We start from the raw sequence: 20,175 nt of genomic DNA, 5'->3' as shown, positions 1-20,175 counted from the left end.
ATTCATGTGGAAGACCCAAAATGAATTTCTTTTTTGGTTCATATCGCTGACCCCAATTGTTTTGGGATGAAGGCGTAGTTGTTGTTGTTGTTGTTGTTTGTTGTTCAAATCTCGGCGAAAGATCCATATAACTTTTTCATTTAGTTCTCTATTAAGAAAGACATTTTTAACATCTAATTGATATATAAGTCATTTTTTAGTTAAAGCAATGATAATTAGAGTTCTAACAGTAGTCATTCTAGCTACGGGTGCAAAGGTTTCTTTATAGTCAATTTCATACTCTTGGAAGCTATGTCACATGGGTGCGGGTGCGGGGGTGCGGCAGGGCAAAAATGTAACAAATTATATATATATATATATATATATATATATATATATATATATTTGAAGTTTTAACAATTAACATTGTCATAATATCATTCATCATGCATACAATATATCAACCTAAATAGCAATCAAATAAGTAAAGCACAAAAAAATTACATTGAAATCAATTATGCAGACATTATCCTGAAATAAAAATATATATATTGAAATCAGAGGAAGCAGGAAGTGGGGCTCAGCCCCTCCCCTGCCGAAAACAGGGAGGGGCTCAGCCCCTCCCCTGAAATCAGAGGGAGCAGGGAGGGCGGCTCGGTCCCTCCCCTGCCGAACCCAACAAGAGGGCGATAGAGAGAGCAGGGAAGAGAGCGAGAGGGAGCAGGGAGGGGGGCTCAACCCCTCCCTTGCCAACCCAATAAGAGAGCGAGATGGAGCAGGGAGGGGGGCTCGGCCCCTCCCCTGCTGACCCAACAAGAGAGCAAGAGGGAGCAGAGAAGAGAGTGAGAGGGAGCCAGAGGGTACTTGCGACGAGGGAGAGGAGGAGGTGGCGTCGGGCTTCCATGAGAGGAGTCGGGAGGCGAGCGGAGCTGCGCGGGAGAGGAGAGGAGAGGATTTTGCCCTAATCCTCTTTTGACAGCCTTATGATCGGGCTTTTTTTTTACATCTGAAAATTGGACAAAAATGGCCCTGGATGCATTGACCGCACCCAGGGTCGTGTTGACCGCACCAGGTGCCGCACCCGCGTCACGTTGCATCGACGCGAGTGCAGCACCTGCTTTGCCGAGTCCCTGTGACTTAGCTTGGAAGTATCCTTTAGCTACTAACCTAACTTTATATCTTTCTAGAGTTCTATCACTCTTGGTTTTAAGCTTAAAGACCCATCTCCATACAATACATTTTTTGTTTAAAGGTAACAGAACTACTTCCTAAGTTTTTGCTTTCTTAAGGACATCTAGTTCTATGTTCATAGCTTTAATCCAATGAGAAATAATTTTACCTTCATTATAATGTGAAGGCTCATGGAATCAATGTAATGCTTTTAGACAAGTCCTATAATTAGGAGATAGTGACTCATAAGAGACAAACCTATTTGGTGGAATAGATTTTCTACTAGATCTTCTAAGAGGAGTTTCTTTTATAGGTTCACTATATTGAGAAATTTTTTCTAAGACACTCATAGAATTATTTTGCTCACACCGAGCATAAACTTGAATATTTTTAGGGGATCTATTAATGATGTCATCACTACTCGGTGATGTCTCAATATTAGGGTATTCATTATTGATATCATCTAAAATTTCATGATGATTCAAAGAGTCATCATTAGTATGTATATCTTCTCTTGGAGAGAGATCATACAAAAATATAGTCTATTTTCTCCATTTTACCATGCTCTTCAAAACCATTTTCATCTTCTAAGAATGTCACATTTTTGGAAACATAGAGTTTATTTTTTTTAAAATCAAAGCATTTATATCCTTTTTTATTTTCACCATATCCAATAAAAATGCATTCAATTGTTTTTGGTGATAACTTATCTTTTATGTAAAAACGCAAAACATTTATAACCAAAAAATTCGTAAACGATTGAAATCGGGTGCCATATTGAGAAGTTTTTTACAAGGAAAAACATTTTTTAAAGTAGATGATGGCATTCTATTTATCAAATAAATAAAAGTTAAAACGACTTTAACCCAAAAACTTTTAAGAATATTTTTTGAAATAACTAGCGATTTCTATTATATGTCTATGTTTTCTTTCCGCTAGTCCATTTTGTTGAGGTGTCTTAGGACAAGATCTTTGATGACAAATCTCATTTTGTTTTAGATAGTTTTAAAAATCATTGGATAGATATTCTCCACCTGAATCCAATCTAAGAATAGATATATTGCTTTGAAATTGATTTTTAACTTTGACGTGAAATTCTTTAAAGAAAAAAAAAACTTCTGATTTAAAATTAAGAAATGATACCCACACATATCTAGTAAAGTCATCAATAAAAGTCACATAATATAAATAACTACCTTTAGATATGATCGGAGAAGGACCCCATACATTCAAGTGCACAAATTCAAAAGGTCTTGTTAAAATAAAGGTTCTCTTTGAAAATGGGATAGATTAAATTTTCCAAGAATACAATCTTTGCAAGTCATATCTTTTTCATTACCAAATTTTCCTCCAAAAGGAAGCTTGAATGTCCAAGTCTTTTATCCAAGTTTCAATACCCTTATCTTAGACGTAGGTACAAAATGATTTTAAAGGAAGAGGCAATGAGTCCATAAAGTAAAGATCTTCCTTCTTGTTGCCTTGCCCAATCTGTTTTCCGGACCGAAGATCTTGCACCAAGCAACCTTTAGATAAAAAAGATATTTCACATACATGGTCGCCAAATTTGAGAAACCGAAAAAATATTTAAATTTAGTTTTGGAACAACTCTAACTTTTGAGACAATTTTTTTTTTAAAATCTTTAAAATCTAATGTTCCTATACTCTTAATTTTCAAAATGGTTTCATCGGCCGTAGAAACACAAGACAAGTTTGAGTTGGTGCATATATTGGATAAGGCATTCTCATGAGGAGTCATATAGAAAAATGCTCCCGAATCTAAGGACTGCTCTCGGTTTGGTCGTTCTGTCTTCGGACAACTAAATCATTTAGTTGTCCCACGACCTGCTATTGGGGATAAGCCAAATGGCTTATATGTATATGATCCTGCTCTCCTCCTGCGCATTTTTCAGGAGACAAGGACTCTTCTGGATTGAGCTTTATCCCTATTTGGGATATACTCGGATCCATTTAAACTGGATCGGAATCCAAAAAAATTGGTGATTCATATCCCACTCAAAAACCTATAAATAGGGGTCCGCCCCTAGGGCCTGATCATATGAAATTTCTATATCCGAGCACTGGCCCTAAAGAGAATGAGGCCTACCCTTGCCATACCCCTCTCCCTCAAGTTGTCATACCTATGTAGAGATGCTACAAATGTCATTTCAACAACCATCGTACCTACGCGGAGGTGTCAGACTAAAAAGAAGCCTAAAAGCTAAACGAACCTTGAGTCCGAAAAAGGTAATTCTTTATATCATTTAATTAGATTTATTATTTATTTCAATTATTGTTTTAGAACGGATACTTATACACCTTTGATCTTTATTGAATATTCGAGTGTCTCGACAGTGCAATTCGGGCTAGGAAGATCCCAAGAATAATTACTGGATAAAGATGAGGAGGCGATGACAGCACCTAATGTAGGAGAAGTTGCTTTAAGAATTTGTTGAAGGGTCATGGATATTTGGCCAAGTGTGTCTTTAAGATCCGCTCCACTTTTTCCTTCTTCCTTCTTAGGAGTAGATTCTTCAACGAAAACAACCTTATACTTGAATGTTACATTCAAGTTAGGGCAAGTGGGTTTAATGTGACCCACCTCATTATAATGATGACAAATAATCAATTTTCTTCCACCACTATAGTCATTATTATTACTATAATTATTTTGCCTCCCAAAGTATGGAATCTTATAGGTCTTAACATGGTTGCTGAGTTTAGATACCGCCAATACTTCATCACAACTTTTACTCGTACTAAGATGAGTTTCTTCTTTAACAATTTCGGCAATAGCATCTTCAAGAGGAAGAAGAGTAGATCTATGTAGGAGAGAAGATCTAACTTGCTCAAATTCGGGACGGAGCCCATACAAGAATTGAAAAAATCTCGCTTGTTCCATTTGTTTATGCCTAAGTTTCACGTCTTCAATAGAAGCCCACTTAAGCTCCAAAAGTGCTAGTTCATCCTAGGGGATTCAAAGCACTATAAAAGTCTTGGATACTTATTTTTCCTTGTTTGGTGGTTCTAACTTTTTCTTGCAAAATATATGTTCTTACAAGATCCTTTTGGGCATGCATACCCTTCATGAAAAACCAAGGTTCATTGGCTTTTCAAAATTTAGCAATATTTGCACATACCTTAAGCTCGGCATTATTCATGAACCATACAAGAATTTTCACATCGTTGCTCTCCCAATCTTCCACTTGCTTACGATAATCCTCAATAGCTTTGGTACAAGCATCTCCTTCCAAGTAAGGGTGGCAATCGGGTCGGGTTGGCGGGTCGGGTTGGCGGGTCAGCATACCTCAACCCGAACCCGAACCGTTTATTAAACGGGTCAGCTGTGGCAAACACGAACCCGGCCCGTTTATTAAGCGGGTAACCCGACACGACCCGCCAACCCGCTTAATAAACTGGTTGGGTAGGGTAAACGGGTTGGCAAGTTAGCGGGTCGGGTTGGCGAGCGGGTCGGGTTGACCCGCCCGCCTAACCCATTTATTAAATGGGTCAGCCGGGTTGGCGGGTTGGCATACCCCTAACACGAACCCGACCCGTTTAATAAACGGGTTAGGCGGGTCGACCCGTTTATTAAACGGGTTCGTTTTTGCCCAACCCGAGCCCATCCTAAGAGTCGGGTTGGCGGGTCGTGTCAGGTTTTGCCACCCCTACTTCCAAGGCCTTCTCTTGACCCCTTCTAGTTTTGTGAGCTTGAGTTGGGGTTCGAGGATAGTGCCCATCACATACACCCAAAGCTTTTTCCTTTGTGATTGTTTTCCATGGCAGAAGCCCACATCATGTAGTTTTTCCGTTGAGCTTGAGGAAATGTCAATTTTGGTCTCTATTGCGTGAGCAAGGGAGTAAGAGAGTAGAAAAGAAAAGAGGAGAGCATGATCCCTTAGGAGACCTTGTCACGAGTACGATCACTTGATGGCAACCTTCCAAAAGTCTAAGAGCACTTATAGCTCTGATACCATGTAATGAAATATGTGGAAGCACGAAAAACACTAGCCACTAAAGGCTTACAAGATCATAATCACACAAGGGAACATGCACAAGTCTTGATTAAATGATTAACACAAGCATTGAAGAAAACAAAAGGGGTTTACCACTATTTATACACAAAGCCCCATTCAAAGGGGAGACCATTGGGCAACCTCTCAACAGCTCTTTGGCTAATGACCAAAGAGCCCTTGGTCATTTGGTCAAGGACAAAAAGAAAAATAAAAGGGTTACACACTGTCCCTAGTGGATATTTTATTACAAGAGGAAATGACCAAAATACCCCTGACTCAAAAAGTAAATTAGACACATTTTTTATTATTTATATTATAAATAATATATATACACCATTTTAACACATGTTTCCCATTTCTTGGTGGAATTGCCACATGAAGAAAAGCAAAATGTCACAAAATATCCCACTTGTTTCCCAAGAAATGGAAAACATGCTCAATATCATTTGATGAATGTTGAATTAACTCCTTACAAATTCTCTCTGTCAATCAATAGTTGATGCTAAACCAAGATATGGCCCCTTTTCATGTTCTTCGAGGAAATTAGCGAATAAAAAAAGATAGGGAATTCACAATTTAAATATATGCAAATGTGCATCATATTAGACAAAAATCATATTAAAAATATAAAATAAGCACTGTTGATCCAAAGGTAAAACTAAATGAAATTATAAACAGAATGAATTTTTGTTTAAAGAAAACCTGTTTTATGCCAAGCTACCGCTACATCAAACTTGATAACCATATTTTATAGAATATAAAACTCACAATAACATAAGGTGTCACATTAAATATCTATTCGTGTGAAAAATTTACAAATTGCACCTATATTTCAGGCATACTTGGAGAAAATTTGTTTCAAAAGTATAAGCTTTTATTATTAAACTGTTGTAATTTATATCATCCTCAGAGACCAAAAGTTTTTCCTTGCACTCCAAATTTAGATAAGTAATACATTTATGCCCATATGCCAACAGCCACAGAAGCCCCGCAAAACACCCATATGAACATCATGCTTCCTTTTCTTCATTCTTACCCCATCCAGGGGTAATGGATAACCTGCACGTTACAGCAGAAATGCAACAGACCCAAGTTTCTCTTCTTGTCTATGTGACCTACAACCTGTACTCATACACAATAAAACCAGATTTTGCAAGGTTGTTTTGCCTTCATTATCTGTCCGATCAAGCCCATGGGTGAATCAGTGTCCACCGGAACTGTGCACATCGGTATCAGGGCAGATTCAACCTAACATCTGATTCTCCCAGCTGAAGTCTAGCTTCTAAAACTTGGTATTTGGCTGGCAATGGAAGTTGATATCTACTCTCCCTATTGCTGTTCATCTCCCTCCGCCCTTCCTTACCCTCACACTACATCCTCCTGTAAAGATATATGTATCAATTTATTATATTGTGTTTTTGTTGTATATACCTAAGCATACTAAAATATACTTGTATGTATTTTTTCTTGTATTCAAGGTATACTAAAGGTATACCTTTCACGTTGTTAAGATATATGTATCAATTTATGGTGTTGTATTTAGGGATGTCAACGGTTTGGGTTTGGGTCGGATATCTGACTGGCCCCGAATCTGTTTAATCAGGTTTGATAGAAAACAAGACATTCAATTACATTTTCAGGTTAGATTCAGTATGACATAACAAAGTTTGATCTGATTCAAACTCTAGCCAAGTTTTTTATATATAAATCCGATCAGATCTTTAACGTTTCAAAAGTATACCTTGGAAAGCGTAGAATGCATTGAATATCTTTCAGAAAAGGTGATAATGAAATCCAACCAGTTTTTCAAAGGTTGCTAACATGTCTAATGCCCTTCAAAAAGCAGTAAATGCTCGCATAGAAAACATTAAGTGAGTCCTGACTCTTGCCATGTGTATGTGATGTTCAGTTGCAACAAATGTAGCTAAAAAGCCATTAAAGAAGCATGCATGAGTTTAATTTTTTTGATAAACCGTTGACCAAATCCAATTGTTTGAGTGGATGTCGGCCGGATTCAGATCTTATTTAAATATCCGGATTCGGTTTCAATTTGAATAATTTTACATCCGACTCCATGTCCGAACCCAAATCTGACTAACAAAATCCAATTAGTCTGATTTGGTATGACCTGAACCCGAACTGAATCCAACCCATTTACATCTCCAACTATATTTTGTTGTATATACCTAAGTATACTTGTATGTATTTTTTCTTGTGTTTCTCCATGTATTCAAGGTATACTAAAGGTATACCACCGTGTACACTTAATGTATTGTATACCTATTAGGTTAGGATAAATATACTTAGTAAATTAGGTTTATATACTTTATTAGAAAAGTATGCATATTGCGAAAATTTAAGTAAATTAGGTTTATATAATTTTTCTATTTTATGTTTTTTATTTTTTGTTTTCTTAGCTAGTTCAACTAGCTGTTGGCTTCTACTAGACATTAGGCTAGTCTAAAGTCTAAACAACTAATCAAACTAGCCATTAGGTTATCCTAATGGCTACTATTGTGTGGTCTTTATATATGAGGCATATGCCTCATTGAGTGAGTGAGAGAGTGATGAATGTGTGTGAGTGAATGTTTGTAGTGAGGATTGATTTGTAGATATTGCGATTATTTTCAAGATTAATAAAACTATTTATTTTTATTTCTTGTTGTTGCTTTTGACTATGCATTGTTTTTGTTGTTTTTTGTCGTTAGCCAAATACATTTTGCAAATGAATTTGGCTTTGGTCAATAAAATAATTTTTATTTTAAAATCCTTGTTTTGTCTCGGATTTTGTGCCATTTAAAAACAGTTCCATCCACCTCCTCCTCCTCACCCCTCTAAAACCATCATATATGTCTAGAAAAATCCTAACTCTTAATGAATGGAACTTGGTATTGCCTTGTGCCATTTTTGAAAAGTTAAAAATGGATAAGTTTGTGATAGAGAAAACAAAACCCGAGAAAAAGAAATCCATACAATTAAGTGTGACAGTTCATAGCATTAGTCATCTCAAACCCTCGTAATCAATGAATCATCAAAAAAATAAAGAAATAACAGGATCTTCAAACTGACCTATAATTGATGTTAAAAATGAAAAAACTCAATTTTTGCAAAAAAACACACACCATAAGTATGTACCTTTTCGCTCTCCAGCATTCTTGTTTAGGACAAGAGATGCAAGAAATTGAAGACATGCAGTATAGAACTTCAATGACAGGTTGACAGACATAGGACATTGAACAAATAATGAAGCTGCAAAACAGTCAAGATGAATTATTTAGTACATAAAATTTTCCCAACTACTTTAGGTCATTAAACCATGAAAGGAAAACAATGAGAAACACCCACCCTGCCTCAACTAATCTGAAGTGCCAAAGCCAACTGATTGGCTAGAAACCTAATTACAGTCTTGTGTAATGGCCCACTCATGTAAATCTGCAGAGAAAAAAGGGAATCAACAATATCAGCATCAAACCTCACATAAGGTTCAGATTGGTTTTAAAGTTAAAAAGCATGAGTTTGAAGTAAATTGACATGCTTGCTTCTCATTATGATGGATTCGTGGTCGTTAGTGCCAATTTTAAACCCCCTAAACAACACAAGCAAATCAATAATGCCACATTTCTTGAAGACCATCTGAAAAAGTTTATCAGCCAAAGATCATTGCCTCAACAAATGAACAAAATCTTGAATAAAATATATAGCCAACTCTACTAGCCAATTTCAAGAAGCTTTCTTAAGACTAACATCATTGATACATAGGATATTTCTATGTGCCTACCTACCTACCTATAAACATATTCACACAAGCACACAGTACACGCGCACACCACAAAGACAACACATGCACACCCTCTCTCCCCTGCTCCCTTGCCTCCTCTTAAAGTGACGGAGTCTCAATATGACATCCAAGGTTTGGTAGTTCATTACAGAAAATGGAGTATGACATCCAAGGATGTGTGATAATTCCTTACAGAAAATGGAATGTCAACAAATATTTTGCCGCACATGAAATATGGATCCAACTAAGTTTTAAATCTCTTGCACACAGACAAATTTTCTAGCTCAATCAATACACAATAAAGAATCTCCTAGATTATGTTGATACAAACTTGTAACATCTCTAAGGGAAACACATGGCAGTTCATGCAATCATCAAGTTTACAGCACGAAGAAGTTTCCAATAGTTGTTCATCATGATAAAAAAAATGCTTAAAGAAGTAAACCAAGTTGCTTTAATAACCACCAGAAGTAAAATAACTTCTGAGTTCAACATAGACTTAGTAGTTTACCTTACCACCATAGACAAAGTAAAATGTATCGGCTCTAGGGAACAGAATATGCAAAAATATGCTCTGCAGACTTCAAACAATTGACATTAGAATATCAAAAAACGAGATACATACTCCTGAAAAGATTATTCCTCAAAGATAACAATTGTCTATTCTGCCAAAAGTGCAATACAAACCTTGACCAAGAATCAATGCTGAATTTTCAGTAAGTGGAATAATCTCATGGACCTTTTGACTTGTGAATATCGATTGACATACTGGCACAAAAACAAAAATATGAAAAAAGGAAAAAAGCATATTAGGACTTTCTCATGGAGGTTTCCCCTAGTGAAGAAACAAGAAAAGTAGGTAGCAACTATGAAGCCTAATGTTTCTGATCCAATCATATTTCTGCAAGGAAATGGTAGTGGAGCAGATCTCTGGCTTCATAGCAATATAGGCATACAACAACAAAAACTAAGGCTCGTTTACGCAGTTAACCATTAAAAGCATGGAAAGTGGAGCAGTTTAAGATTATTTTAAGTCACACTCATTTCAAAAAACTAAACAATGAAGTGCATTGGATGACAATAAAACCCACATTTGTTCTATCTGCAATGCATGCTTGCTTATGCATTATACTCATGAAAATGATTTGCTTTTGAAACTTGAGAACAAAGGCCATATAAGCAGCAATATGCTTTGAATATGACATGGATCATTATGGATGAAAAGGGACAGAACTGCCTCTGGAACATTTCCCAACCCAGGAAATACATGGATGATTGTCTTTTGTTAAAATGTAAAACTGTACATATATGTATATATAATAATATTATATTATTATATATATATATAAATACATTTTTAATTTCTTTCTTTTCTGTATTTTTTTTCCTTTATTTTTATTTTTTGTCTTTATGTCATCTAGTTCAGTTTGAACTAGAATGACTGTTGCTAGTCAAGTCCTGTCCAGACTTGACTAGCAATAGAGCTGTTGGACTGACACAGTCCAACAGCTCTTAATAGAGCTGTTGGACTGACACATTCCAACAGCTCTAAATAGAGCTGTTGGACTGTGCCCAACAGCTCTATTGAGTCCTCTTTCAGCTGTGTATATAAAGGGGTGCAGCCCCTCTTGTATTTCACTCCAATGCTTCTTAAGCAATTGGTTTTTCATATCAATAAAGAATACATTTTTATTTTTATTTTGTTTCCAGTTATACCCTTTTTAAGGGTTATGCTTTAGTGTCATTCTTGACACTTGCTCTTGTTAATCAAAGCTCGTGTTTCGAAGATCCCCATTTCATTTCATGGTATCAGAGCCGCGGAAGTACTAAATCTTGAGGAAAAGCTGCCTCGGTTTCCGTGCCCGTTTGCAAAAGTGTTCGCCACTTGAAGAGAAGTGTTTTATCACTTCATTGGAGAAGATTTCACATCTTGTTGTATTGTTTTTTTTTTTTCTTTCTTTCTCATTTTCCTTCTTGTTTCTCCTCTATCCCTATTCTTTCTCTCCTTGTAATCGATGAATGACAATGATAAAGTCACCATCATGCCTATGAAACTAAGCGATACGAACTATGTAACATGGGCTTCAATCATGAAGCACCATATATGGGGAAAAGGCTTATGGGGGATTGTGGATGGTTCCGATTCGGAACCTAAGCTATCTCTTACTAAAAAGGAGGGAGATAAAGACGTCCCTCTATCGGAAGAAGAGAAAATCAAGGCTATTGCCTCATACGAGAAGAAATGGAAAGAATGGAGAATATCTCATGCGAAGATAATGTCATGGCTTATCAATAGCGTTGACATTAAAAAATGCTCAAGTCTTGCCAAATTTGATCATGCCGATAAGGCATGGGAATACCTTAAGAATATGTATTCCCTTAAAGATATTGCACACGTGTGCAACCTCCAAGAAAAAGTTCGAATGATGACACAAGGAGACAAAACTATTCGTGAATATTACAATGGGTTGTCCGAACTTTGGGAAGAACTTTCCCTTTTAGAACCAAAGTGGCATTGTGCCGAAGACATCGAGCTTCGTCAGAAACAACTCGATGTTGAACATTTTTACCAGTTTATCACTGGATTAAGGCCGGAATTTGAAACCACTAAATCGGCCCTACTTCACCGGGGAAAAATTCCTTCTATTGTTGAAACTATTGAAGAGTTAACAATGGAAGAAAATCGTCTCCGGAAAGGTTCTTTAAAAATTGAAGATGATTCCGTTTTAGCCGTGTCTAGACCAGGGAATCATGTTCGATCATATAGGCCTCCTCACTTTAACCGACAAAATGGTGACTATGATAAGAAGAAAGTTATTTGTCATCACTGTCATGAACCGGGACACTACAGGCCACAATGTCCCAAACTTAAGGAGCTGAGAGAAAAAAGAGCTGCAATTGCTGGATCGGAGCCTAAAGATCAGGATGCACCAGTTTCCCTGGCCCAACTAATGGAGATCCTTCAGCCTCTCATCAAAGGTGCCTCTTCCTCATCTGAAGCTTCAACCGGCACAGCAGCCTCATCTTTTTCTGATTTAGGTAAAATTTCTTGGCTTCTTGACTCTGGTGCATCTTTTCATATGACCCCAAATAATCAAAGTCTATCCAAATGTGTTAAAAATAAAACAAGTGTGTCAAAGGTCTTTACTGCTGATGGGACTTCTCTTGAAATAGAAGGAATAGGAGATTTTGAAAAAATTTATAAAACAAAAAATTTTTTTATTCCAGAAATTAGACATGTTCCCAAATTAAATTTAAATCTTTTATCTGTATCTCAAATTTCTGATTATGGGTGTAATATTTCTTTTTCTTCTCATGGTTGTTGGGTACAGGATCGCCAGTCAGGCAAGCTGATTGGGGAAGGTCATAGAGAAGGAGGACTCTATTACATGGATTTTTTGGAAATGCCGAAGAAAGCTTTTTGTTATAATATTCAAAAAATAGAGTTGGAACTGTGGCATAAGAGACTTGGTCACCCACATATAGCCAAAATCCAACATTTTCCAAATCTAGGGAAATTTTGTAACTCTGAATCATTTGATTGTAAAGATTGTATTCTCGGCAAAATGAAAAGATTACCATTTCAGAACAGAACCTTTTTCTCTTCAAGACCACTTGAATTAATACACTCGGATGTTTGGGGTCCTGCACCAGTAATTTCTAAAGGAGGATTTGTTTACTATGTTATTTTTGTCGATGATTTCTCCCGACATACGTGGATGTACTTTCTCAAACATAAGTCTGAAGTATTTTCATACTTTCAAACTTTTCATAATATGGTTAAAAACAAATTTCAAAATGATATTACTATTTTTCGCACAGATTCAGGGGGAGAGTTTTTATCCACAGATTTTCAAAATTATCTTAAATTGCATGGCATCACACATCAAAGATCTTGTCCTTATACACCTCAACAAAATGGACTGGCAGAACGAAAACATCGCCATATTATAGAAACCACTAGAACTTTATTAATAGCAAATCAAGTCCCTAAAGACTTTTGGGCAGAAGCTGCCTTAACTGCCACCTATCTCATTAATAGGATGCCATCTTCTTCGTTACAAAATATCACTCCCATTGAAAAACTTATGAACATTTCTCCAGACTACTCTAGATTAAGAATATTTGGGTGCAAATGTTTCATATTTACTGACAAAAATGATAAACTTTCCCCTAGTGCGATTCTCTGTGCCTTTTTAGGATATGCTGAAAACCAGAAAGGTTATAGATGTTTTGACTTCAAAAATAATAAACTATATGTGTCTAGAAATGTTTCCTTTCTTGAAAAGGAGAGCTTCTTTGATTTTAGAAAATTAAAAGACGTCACTGAGTACTCCTTTTTGCTAGATCTAACATCAACATCTGATGAATATGACCTTGATTGTAACTTTGATGATGATCCAAGAATTATTGATCTTAATGTTGAAAATGAAGAAGTTCATAGAGATACTAGTATTCAATATTCCAGGCGACAAGAGTCTAATACTCCATGTGCACTTGAGAAATATTCTAACATTCCAACTAGACAATCATCCCGAATCTCGAGGCCTCCAGAAAAGTTTGTATCATACGAGTCTTTCTCACCCACATATAGGGCAGTTATTGCATTAATTCACTCATATGAAGAACCATCCACATATTTTCAAGCAAAAAATGATATCAAATGGATAGAAGCCATGAAAGTTGAATTAGATGCACTTGAAAAGGCTTCTACATGGAATATTCAAGATCTTCCTCCAGGGAAGAAAACTATAGGATGTCGATGGGTTTATAAAATTAAAACCAAGAGTGATGGTACTCTTGAAAGATATAAAGCCCGTTTAGTAGCCAAAGGTTATGCCCAAGAATATGGGATTGATTATGAAGAAACCTTTGCTCCGGTGGCTCATATGACTACTGTCCGAACCTTAATTGCCTTAGCTTCTATCAAAAAATGGTCTATTTTTCAAATGGATGTCAAAAATGCTTTTTTAAATGGAAAGCTAGTTGAAGAAGTATATATGGAACCCCCTCCTGGTCTAAGTATTCCTAAGGGTAAAGTCCTTCGCTTAGAAAAAGCTCTTTATGGACTTAAACAAGCACCAAAAGCTTGGTATGATAGGTTTAGTCGTGTTATGATTGATATTGGTTTTCAATTCTGTTTAACTGACACTGCTTTGTTTATTAAGAATTCTGATGCAGGGATCATTGTGCTTCTTCTCTATGTGGATGATATGATCATCACCGGAAGCGATAAACAGGGAGTTGAAACAATCAAAACACTTCTTAAATCTCATTTTGAAATGACTGATTTGGGCTTGTTGAGATATTTTTTAGGCATTGAAGTTGCTTATTCTCCTAGAGGATATTTATTATCTCAGACTAAATTTGCTTTTGATATTGTTTTCAGGTCTGGTATTACTGATGATAAGAAAGTTGACACTCCAGAAGTTGTTAATGTTAAAATGAAGATTGATGATGGAGAACTTCTTGCAGACCCTACTCCTTACAGACAGCTTGTCGGGGCACTTTCCTATCTATCCATTACCAGACCAGATATAGCACATGCTGTTCATACAGCAAGTCAATTTCAACATGCTCCTACTTCTGTTCATATGGGAGCAGTCATGCGTATTATCAGATACATCAAGTCCTCTCTTTCACGAGGACTTTTCTTATCTTCCTCCTCTTCTCTTGATTTAATTGCATATACTGATGCTGATTGGGGAGGTGATCCCAATAACAGACACTCAACCACTGGCTTTTGTGTCTTTTTAGGGGAATCATTAATCTCGTGGAGGTGTAAAAAGCAGCATAAGGTATCTCTCTCATCCACCGAAGCTGAATACAGAGCCATGGCAACCACGACCATGGAAGTAGTTTGGCTCCGACGACTGCTTGCTGACATGGGAGTTGAAGCAACAAAGGCTTCACAAATGTGTTGTGACAACAAAAGTGCGATCTACATTGCCAGTAACAGAACATTCCACGAACGCACCAAACACATCGAAATGGATTGTCACTACGTCAGAGAGGAATATCTACACGGGATAATTGATCTGCCATATGTCACTTCAGAATATCAGTTAGCAGACCTCTTTACAAAGCCTCTCGCTGCCCCCCGATTTCACTTTCTCTTAGACAAACTTTCGCTCATTGTACCGTAAGTTTGAGGGGGAGTGTTAAAATGTAAAACTGTACATATATGTATATATAATAATATTATATTATTATATATATATATATAAATACATTTTTAATTTCTTTCTTTTCTGTATTTTTTTTCCTTTATTTTTATTTTTTGTCTTTATGTCATCTAGTTCAGTTTGAACTAGAATGACTGTTGCTAGTCAAGTCCTGTCCAGACTTGACTAGCAATAGAGCTGTTGGACTGACACAGTCCAACAGCTCTTAATAGAGCTGTTGGACTGACACATTCCAACAGCTCTAAATAGAGCTGTTGGACTGTGCCCAACAGCTCTATTGAGTCCTCTTTCAGCTGTGTATATAAAGGGGTGCAGCCCCTCTTGTATTTCACTCCAATGCTTCTTAAGCAATTGGTTTTTCATATCAATAAAGAATACATTTTTATTTTTATTTTGTTTCCAGTTATACCCTTTTTAAGGGTTATGCTTTAGTGTCATTCTTGACACTTGCTCTTGTTAATCAAAGCTCGTGTTTCGAAGATCCCCATTTCATTTCATCTTTCAGATGAAAAGCAGTGACATCTGACTAATTATGATACCAAAAACTTGCATAAATCTAGGGTAAGTTTGATTGAAACCTGAGAAACATAAAAATTTCTCTTTGCTTGCTTCATTCTCAATCTCATCAGCAGAAGCATTTACGTCAGGTAAGTTCATTAGATGCACTGAATGACATCCATCCGATACCCAAATTGTTGGTGACCCTGAAACATAAATGAAATTTAAATATAAAAATCCATAAAATTTATCATAAAAAATAGAAAAATATAAGAAAGGTGACCCACTTGATGCATAGGGAAGAACTGCTAGTATCTGAACTTTGATAGGACAATCTAAAGGTCTTGTAGCTATGTTTCTGGAAGCAGTGGAAGCTTGATCAGTGAACAAGCAATGAGCAGTACGAGGCAGGTACAACAGATGCATTCTGCCAACTGAATCCAAAACCAAAATCCTCCTCTGGGGCAGAGAATGGATTAAAACTGCTTTACAATTTAAGAACTTCGAGCTTCTAAAAGCTGCAAAAGATGAGCCAAGCTCACCTGAGTCCTGCCTCAACTTGATTGTCCGAAACTTAACTGCAATAAAACAGGAAAAAAGGGACAAAGAAAAAACATCAACCGACAAGTTACAGTTGAACACTCTGTACATGATTAAAGATCAAAAGGCCTCCGACATACAAAGATACAGATTATCCATATTACAGCACATGGTAAAGGAGACTTCCTTCCCTTTTTCCCCAGATCTCCAAAGTTCAAATATGTTCCATTCATAGCCACAAACGAGTCTCATTTTGGAAATTTTTGGGCAAGGAAAACCTTGTGAGATTTTAAATTTTTATCTACTGTGAATATTAAAAAAATCAGGTAATTTTTAAAATAAAAAAAGAAACAAAAAAAATAAAAAGGAAATTTGCTTGAAGATATAGAACATTGTGTTAATCATGAAGAAAACACAACAATGTTCACGTTGTTAAGATAATGTATCATTTTTTATGCATTAATTATATATATTACATATATATTAGTCAACTTAGGTTGACCTTTTCTAGCCGTTGGATCCTCTCCAACGGCTAGAAGGGATCTTACTTTTTCCCTCTTCTCTCCTCTCTTCTCTATAAATATGTGGGTGTGTGCAAGGGTTGAGAGAGAGTGATGGGTAGTTTTTAGGCTTTTGATGGTTTAACTTTATGAGATTAAGGAGTGATTCTTATAATTGATGAAATATTAGCTCTTGTGTTATATTCTTGGGTATATGACATGAGTAGCCTTTGTGATTGTTATACCAATTTATTTTGGATGTCATGAGCATGCTTTATTATCATGTACTTGAATGCATTCTTTTACATATTTTATATGATCTCTTTGTTAACATCCATGTTGTGCTCTTAATGAGTCCATATATATGTATATGCCTCTTTGTTAGGCCTTTTTCTTATAAAAAGCTACCACATCTTTATGTATTAAGCTCCCGTACCTCTTAGTGATTGGTGGTGCTTGGAATCTTTGTGTTTGTGCTTCCGCTACTTTGGTCCCTTAGTGGATTTATGATCTAAGGTAAGCTAGCTCCTTGATCATTCCCTATTGTTTTTTATATAATCTTGTTATTTTTTCTTGCACAAGATTTATGATATATTGCCAATTGACACCTTGTTTGCATGTGATTATATCATATCCTAAAATCTTTATTGAAACTGATTTGAAATAATATTTTTCAAGTCATTTATTATTCAAACTCACATTATTTGAAATTTATTTTCATGAGTTCTTTGTTGCCATGTTATGACATTTGGTTGTCCATCACAAAATTTTATATGATGTATCATTTATTTTTTGCCTTGTTGCTGTTGGAACAAAGTCAGCCGTTAAGGTGAGTTATGTGTGCACCTCAAAACATCTTATCAATTGGTAATTATCAAAGTTATGAACGCAGTGTTGACACATGTCTTAGATCTAATTGATAGTTTATTGGCTTTTGGATCCATGATTGGTTTTGTTTGAACCAGAGATATTTGTTGGGGTGGGTTGTGTGCACCTCGTTTTTTGATAGTTTAGATTGTTGGCTTATAGTTCGGTTCTAACGGTTGTTTGATCTCTGGTTCCATAAGTGTGTTGTATCACTCATTTATTTATTTGGTCATTATTATTATGTTGGATGCTATAATAATGTTATATGTGATGGCTATCTATTTTTGAAACCATGATGTTTTGAAAGATTGTTAAAATTGATATCCTTATTCTTCTTGGTGACATTAGTTTGCTTCATTACAAGCTCTCTTACCTTGTATGTTCTCTCTTATTATGCCTCTTATCTAAGTGTCATTTTATGTAGACAAGAGATATATATTTATACTTTTGTGTGTTTGTTTAGCCCATTAGTGACATTATGATTATGCTCTTTTTTAGTCGCTAATACACTTATTTTGAATGTCATTATATGTAGATAAAAGATGTTTATTCACACTTTTGTGTGTTTGTTTAACCCATTAACAGCATTATGATTATGCTCTTGTTCTAGTCGTTGATACACTTATTTTGAGTGTCTTTATATGTAGGCAAGAGATGTTTATTCACACTTTTTGTGTATTTGTTTAGCCCATTAGTGACATTGTGATTATGTTCTTGTTTTAGTCGCTGATACACTTGTTTTGAGTGTCATTATATGTAGTCAAAAAATGTTGTTTTCAATGTGCTGAGTTATGTGCACCCATTGGTTATGTTCTTGTTCTAGTCGTCGATACACTTGAATTTTGAGGTTTAGAGGTCTTGTGAGGTGATTGCTTGTGGTAGTTAAACTATTGTTGAGATTTGCAAATATCATTCATTATGTTATGTAGGATTTCTAAATTTTACTACTCATTTGCTCTTATATGAAAAATGGTTATTGAAATATTTCCATGCATTTTGCATTGAATATGTTTTAATTGTGATCAAGGATATGTTGAATACATGTTTTGCATAAATTTAATTAATGCTTTTCTAAAGCATGTGTTAATAAAAGATCTATATTTTGCATGTGACTCGCTTTGAGAGTTGTTAGCGTGTATCTCCATTTTGAGTTTTTTTGGCCTAAGCATTTATTGATATTTGTGGGATTTTAAATCTCTTCATATTTCTTGAAAGATTTTCATTGTTATATCTTAAAAATTGGTCCATAAGTGACTTTTTCTAAACTATTGCATGGTTCATTCATATATGCATTAGTTGTGTGGTTAATCTTCTAATTGATCTATATTTATTTATATCTTCTGTTGTGTAAAAATGATTTGTTATTGAAATAAAATCTATCTATAAGTACTTTACTCTCCCTTGGGGAATTTTGTGATTTAAACTCTTTTGTGAGTTATTTCTTCATGGTATTCATGTTGTTTGAAAAAATCATACTTAATGTGTTTTTTGTGATAGATATATGTGATGAGTTGTGGAGCCTGATTCACTGTTTTTGCCCCTGCAGGAAGGGGGGTCCGGGGGCTCCCCCTGGCGGGGGGTTATAGGGGGGCAGCGCCCCCCCAGAAGAATTTTTTCTGGGGCTTATGTTTGGGACCCGGTTTTCAGTGGATCCAACCCGATTTGGTTAGGGTTAGGGTTGTCGCCCTTGCCTTGTTTATATTCTCGCTTTTCTTTCCAGAGCTTGTAGTTGTTTGATAAGAGTAATAAGATTTCTCTCTGGGCGGCCGTGGTTTTTTACTCTCTCTCGGATTTGAGGAGAGGTTTTTCCACGTAAATCTGTGTTTTTCTTGTGTTTCGTTAGATTGTTTTTGTTCTTTGTTTCCTTTTGGTTGTTTCTTGCTCGTGGTTTTCCTAACAATATGTGTGTATTGACTTTGAATAATGCATAATTTTCATGAATGATTACAGTGGTTAATGATTTTATCTTTACGATATTTTGTGCTTACATCTCTCTTTTTAATAATATGCAATTATGTTCTCTTGTGAATTAAGAACTATGGTTTCTTAAAATTATCTATTGAAGTAAGTCTCTCAATGGCTATTGTATTTGAAAAATTAATGATTAATTCTTCTTAATTTAAATGATTTTAAAGTGTCTTATTAAATATTTTTTCTATTGTATTTTTTTGCATGCTTGATCATCTTCTCTCCATTATATATATATATATATATATATATATATATATATATTTATTTATTTATTTATTTATTTATTTATTTCTAGTTGGATTGCTCTTTTGCTCTATTTACAGGTTCTCAAAGTATTGGCATTATTGATGACTCTAGAGACCTTTAAAGCATATCAAGGAAAATCTAGAAGCCCCTTCAAGAATTTGTATTATAGAAGAACGTGACGATATCTTGTGTAATGGGATCACTTTTGTATTTTCAAACTTACAGTGAGTCACTATAAGTTTGAGGGGGGATGTTAAGATAATGTATCTTTTTTTATGCATTATTATATATATAGTTACATATAATATATATATATACATATTACATATATATTAGTCAACTAAGGTTGATTAAGTCAACTTAGGTTGACCTTTTCTAGCCGTTGAACCCTCTCCAATGGCTAGAAGGGATCTCCTTTTTCCCCTCTT

General features: G+C 35.6%; 1 protein-coding gene across 3 annotated transcripts in view; it reads right to left on the bottom strand.

Annotated features, from left to right (window-relative positions):
* LOC149815707 (uncharacterized) overlaps positions 1–20,175 on the bottom strand; it is a 28,035-nt gene that overhangs the window by 5,030 nt on the left and 2,830 nt on the right. The window contains exons 2-7 of one of the 3 annotated variants that reach the window (XM_089988255.1): positions 15,911–16,201; positions 15,704–15,829; positions 9,628–9,708; positions 9,452–9,521; positions 8,508–8,594; positions 8,298–8,411 (exon numbers count right to left, since the gene is read on the bottom strand). In XM_089988255.1, coding sequence (XP_089844381.1) covers positions 8,585–8,594; positions 9,452–9,521; positions 9,628–9,708; positions 15,704–15,829; positions 15,911–16,201 — 578 coding nt within the window. In that variant the 3' untranslated portion in view covers positions 8,298–8,411; positions 8,508–8,584. The remainder of the gene's footprint in view (positions 1–8,297; positions 8,412–8,507; positions 8,595–9,451; positions 9,522–9,627; positions 9,709–15,703; positions 15,830–15,910; positions 16,202–20,175) is intronic. The other 2 variants (XM_089988256.1, XM_089988257.1) reach the window with 2 other exon arrangements.

This window comes from Nuphar pumila, chromosome 15 (assembly GCF_984573655.1).
Source record: "Nuphar pumila chromosome 15, dmNupPumi1.hap1.1, whole genome shotgun sequence".
Classification (NCBI taxonomy): Eukaryota; Viridiplantae; Streptophyta; class Magnoliopsida; order Nymphaeales; family Nymphaeaceae; genus Nuphar; species Nuphar pumila.
The sequence above is the reverse complement of the archived record's forward strand: the minus strand, read 5'-3'. Positions and strand labels throughout refer to the sequence as shown.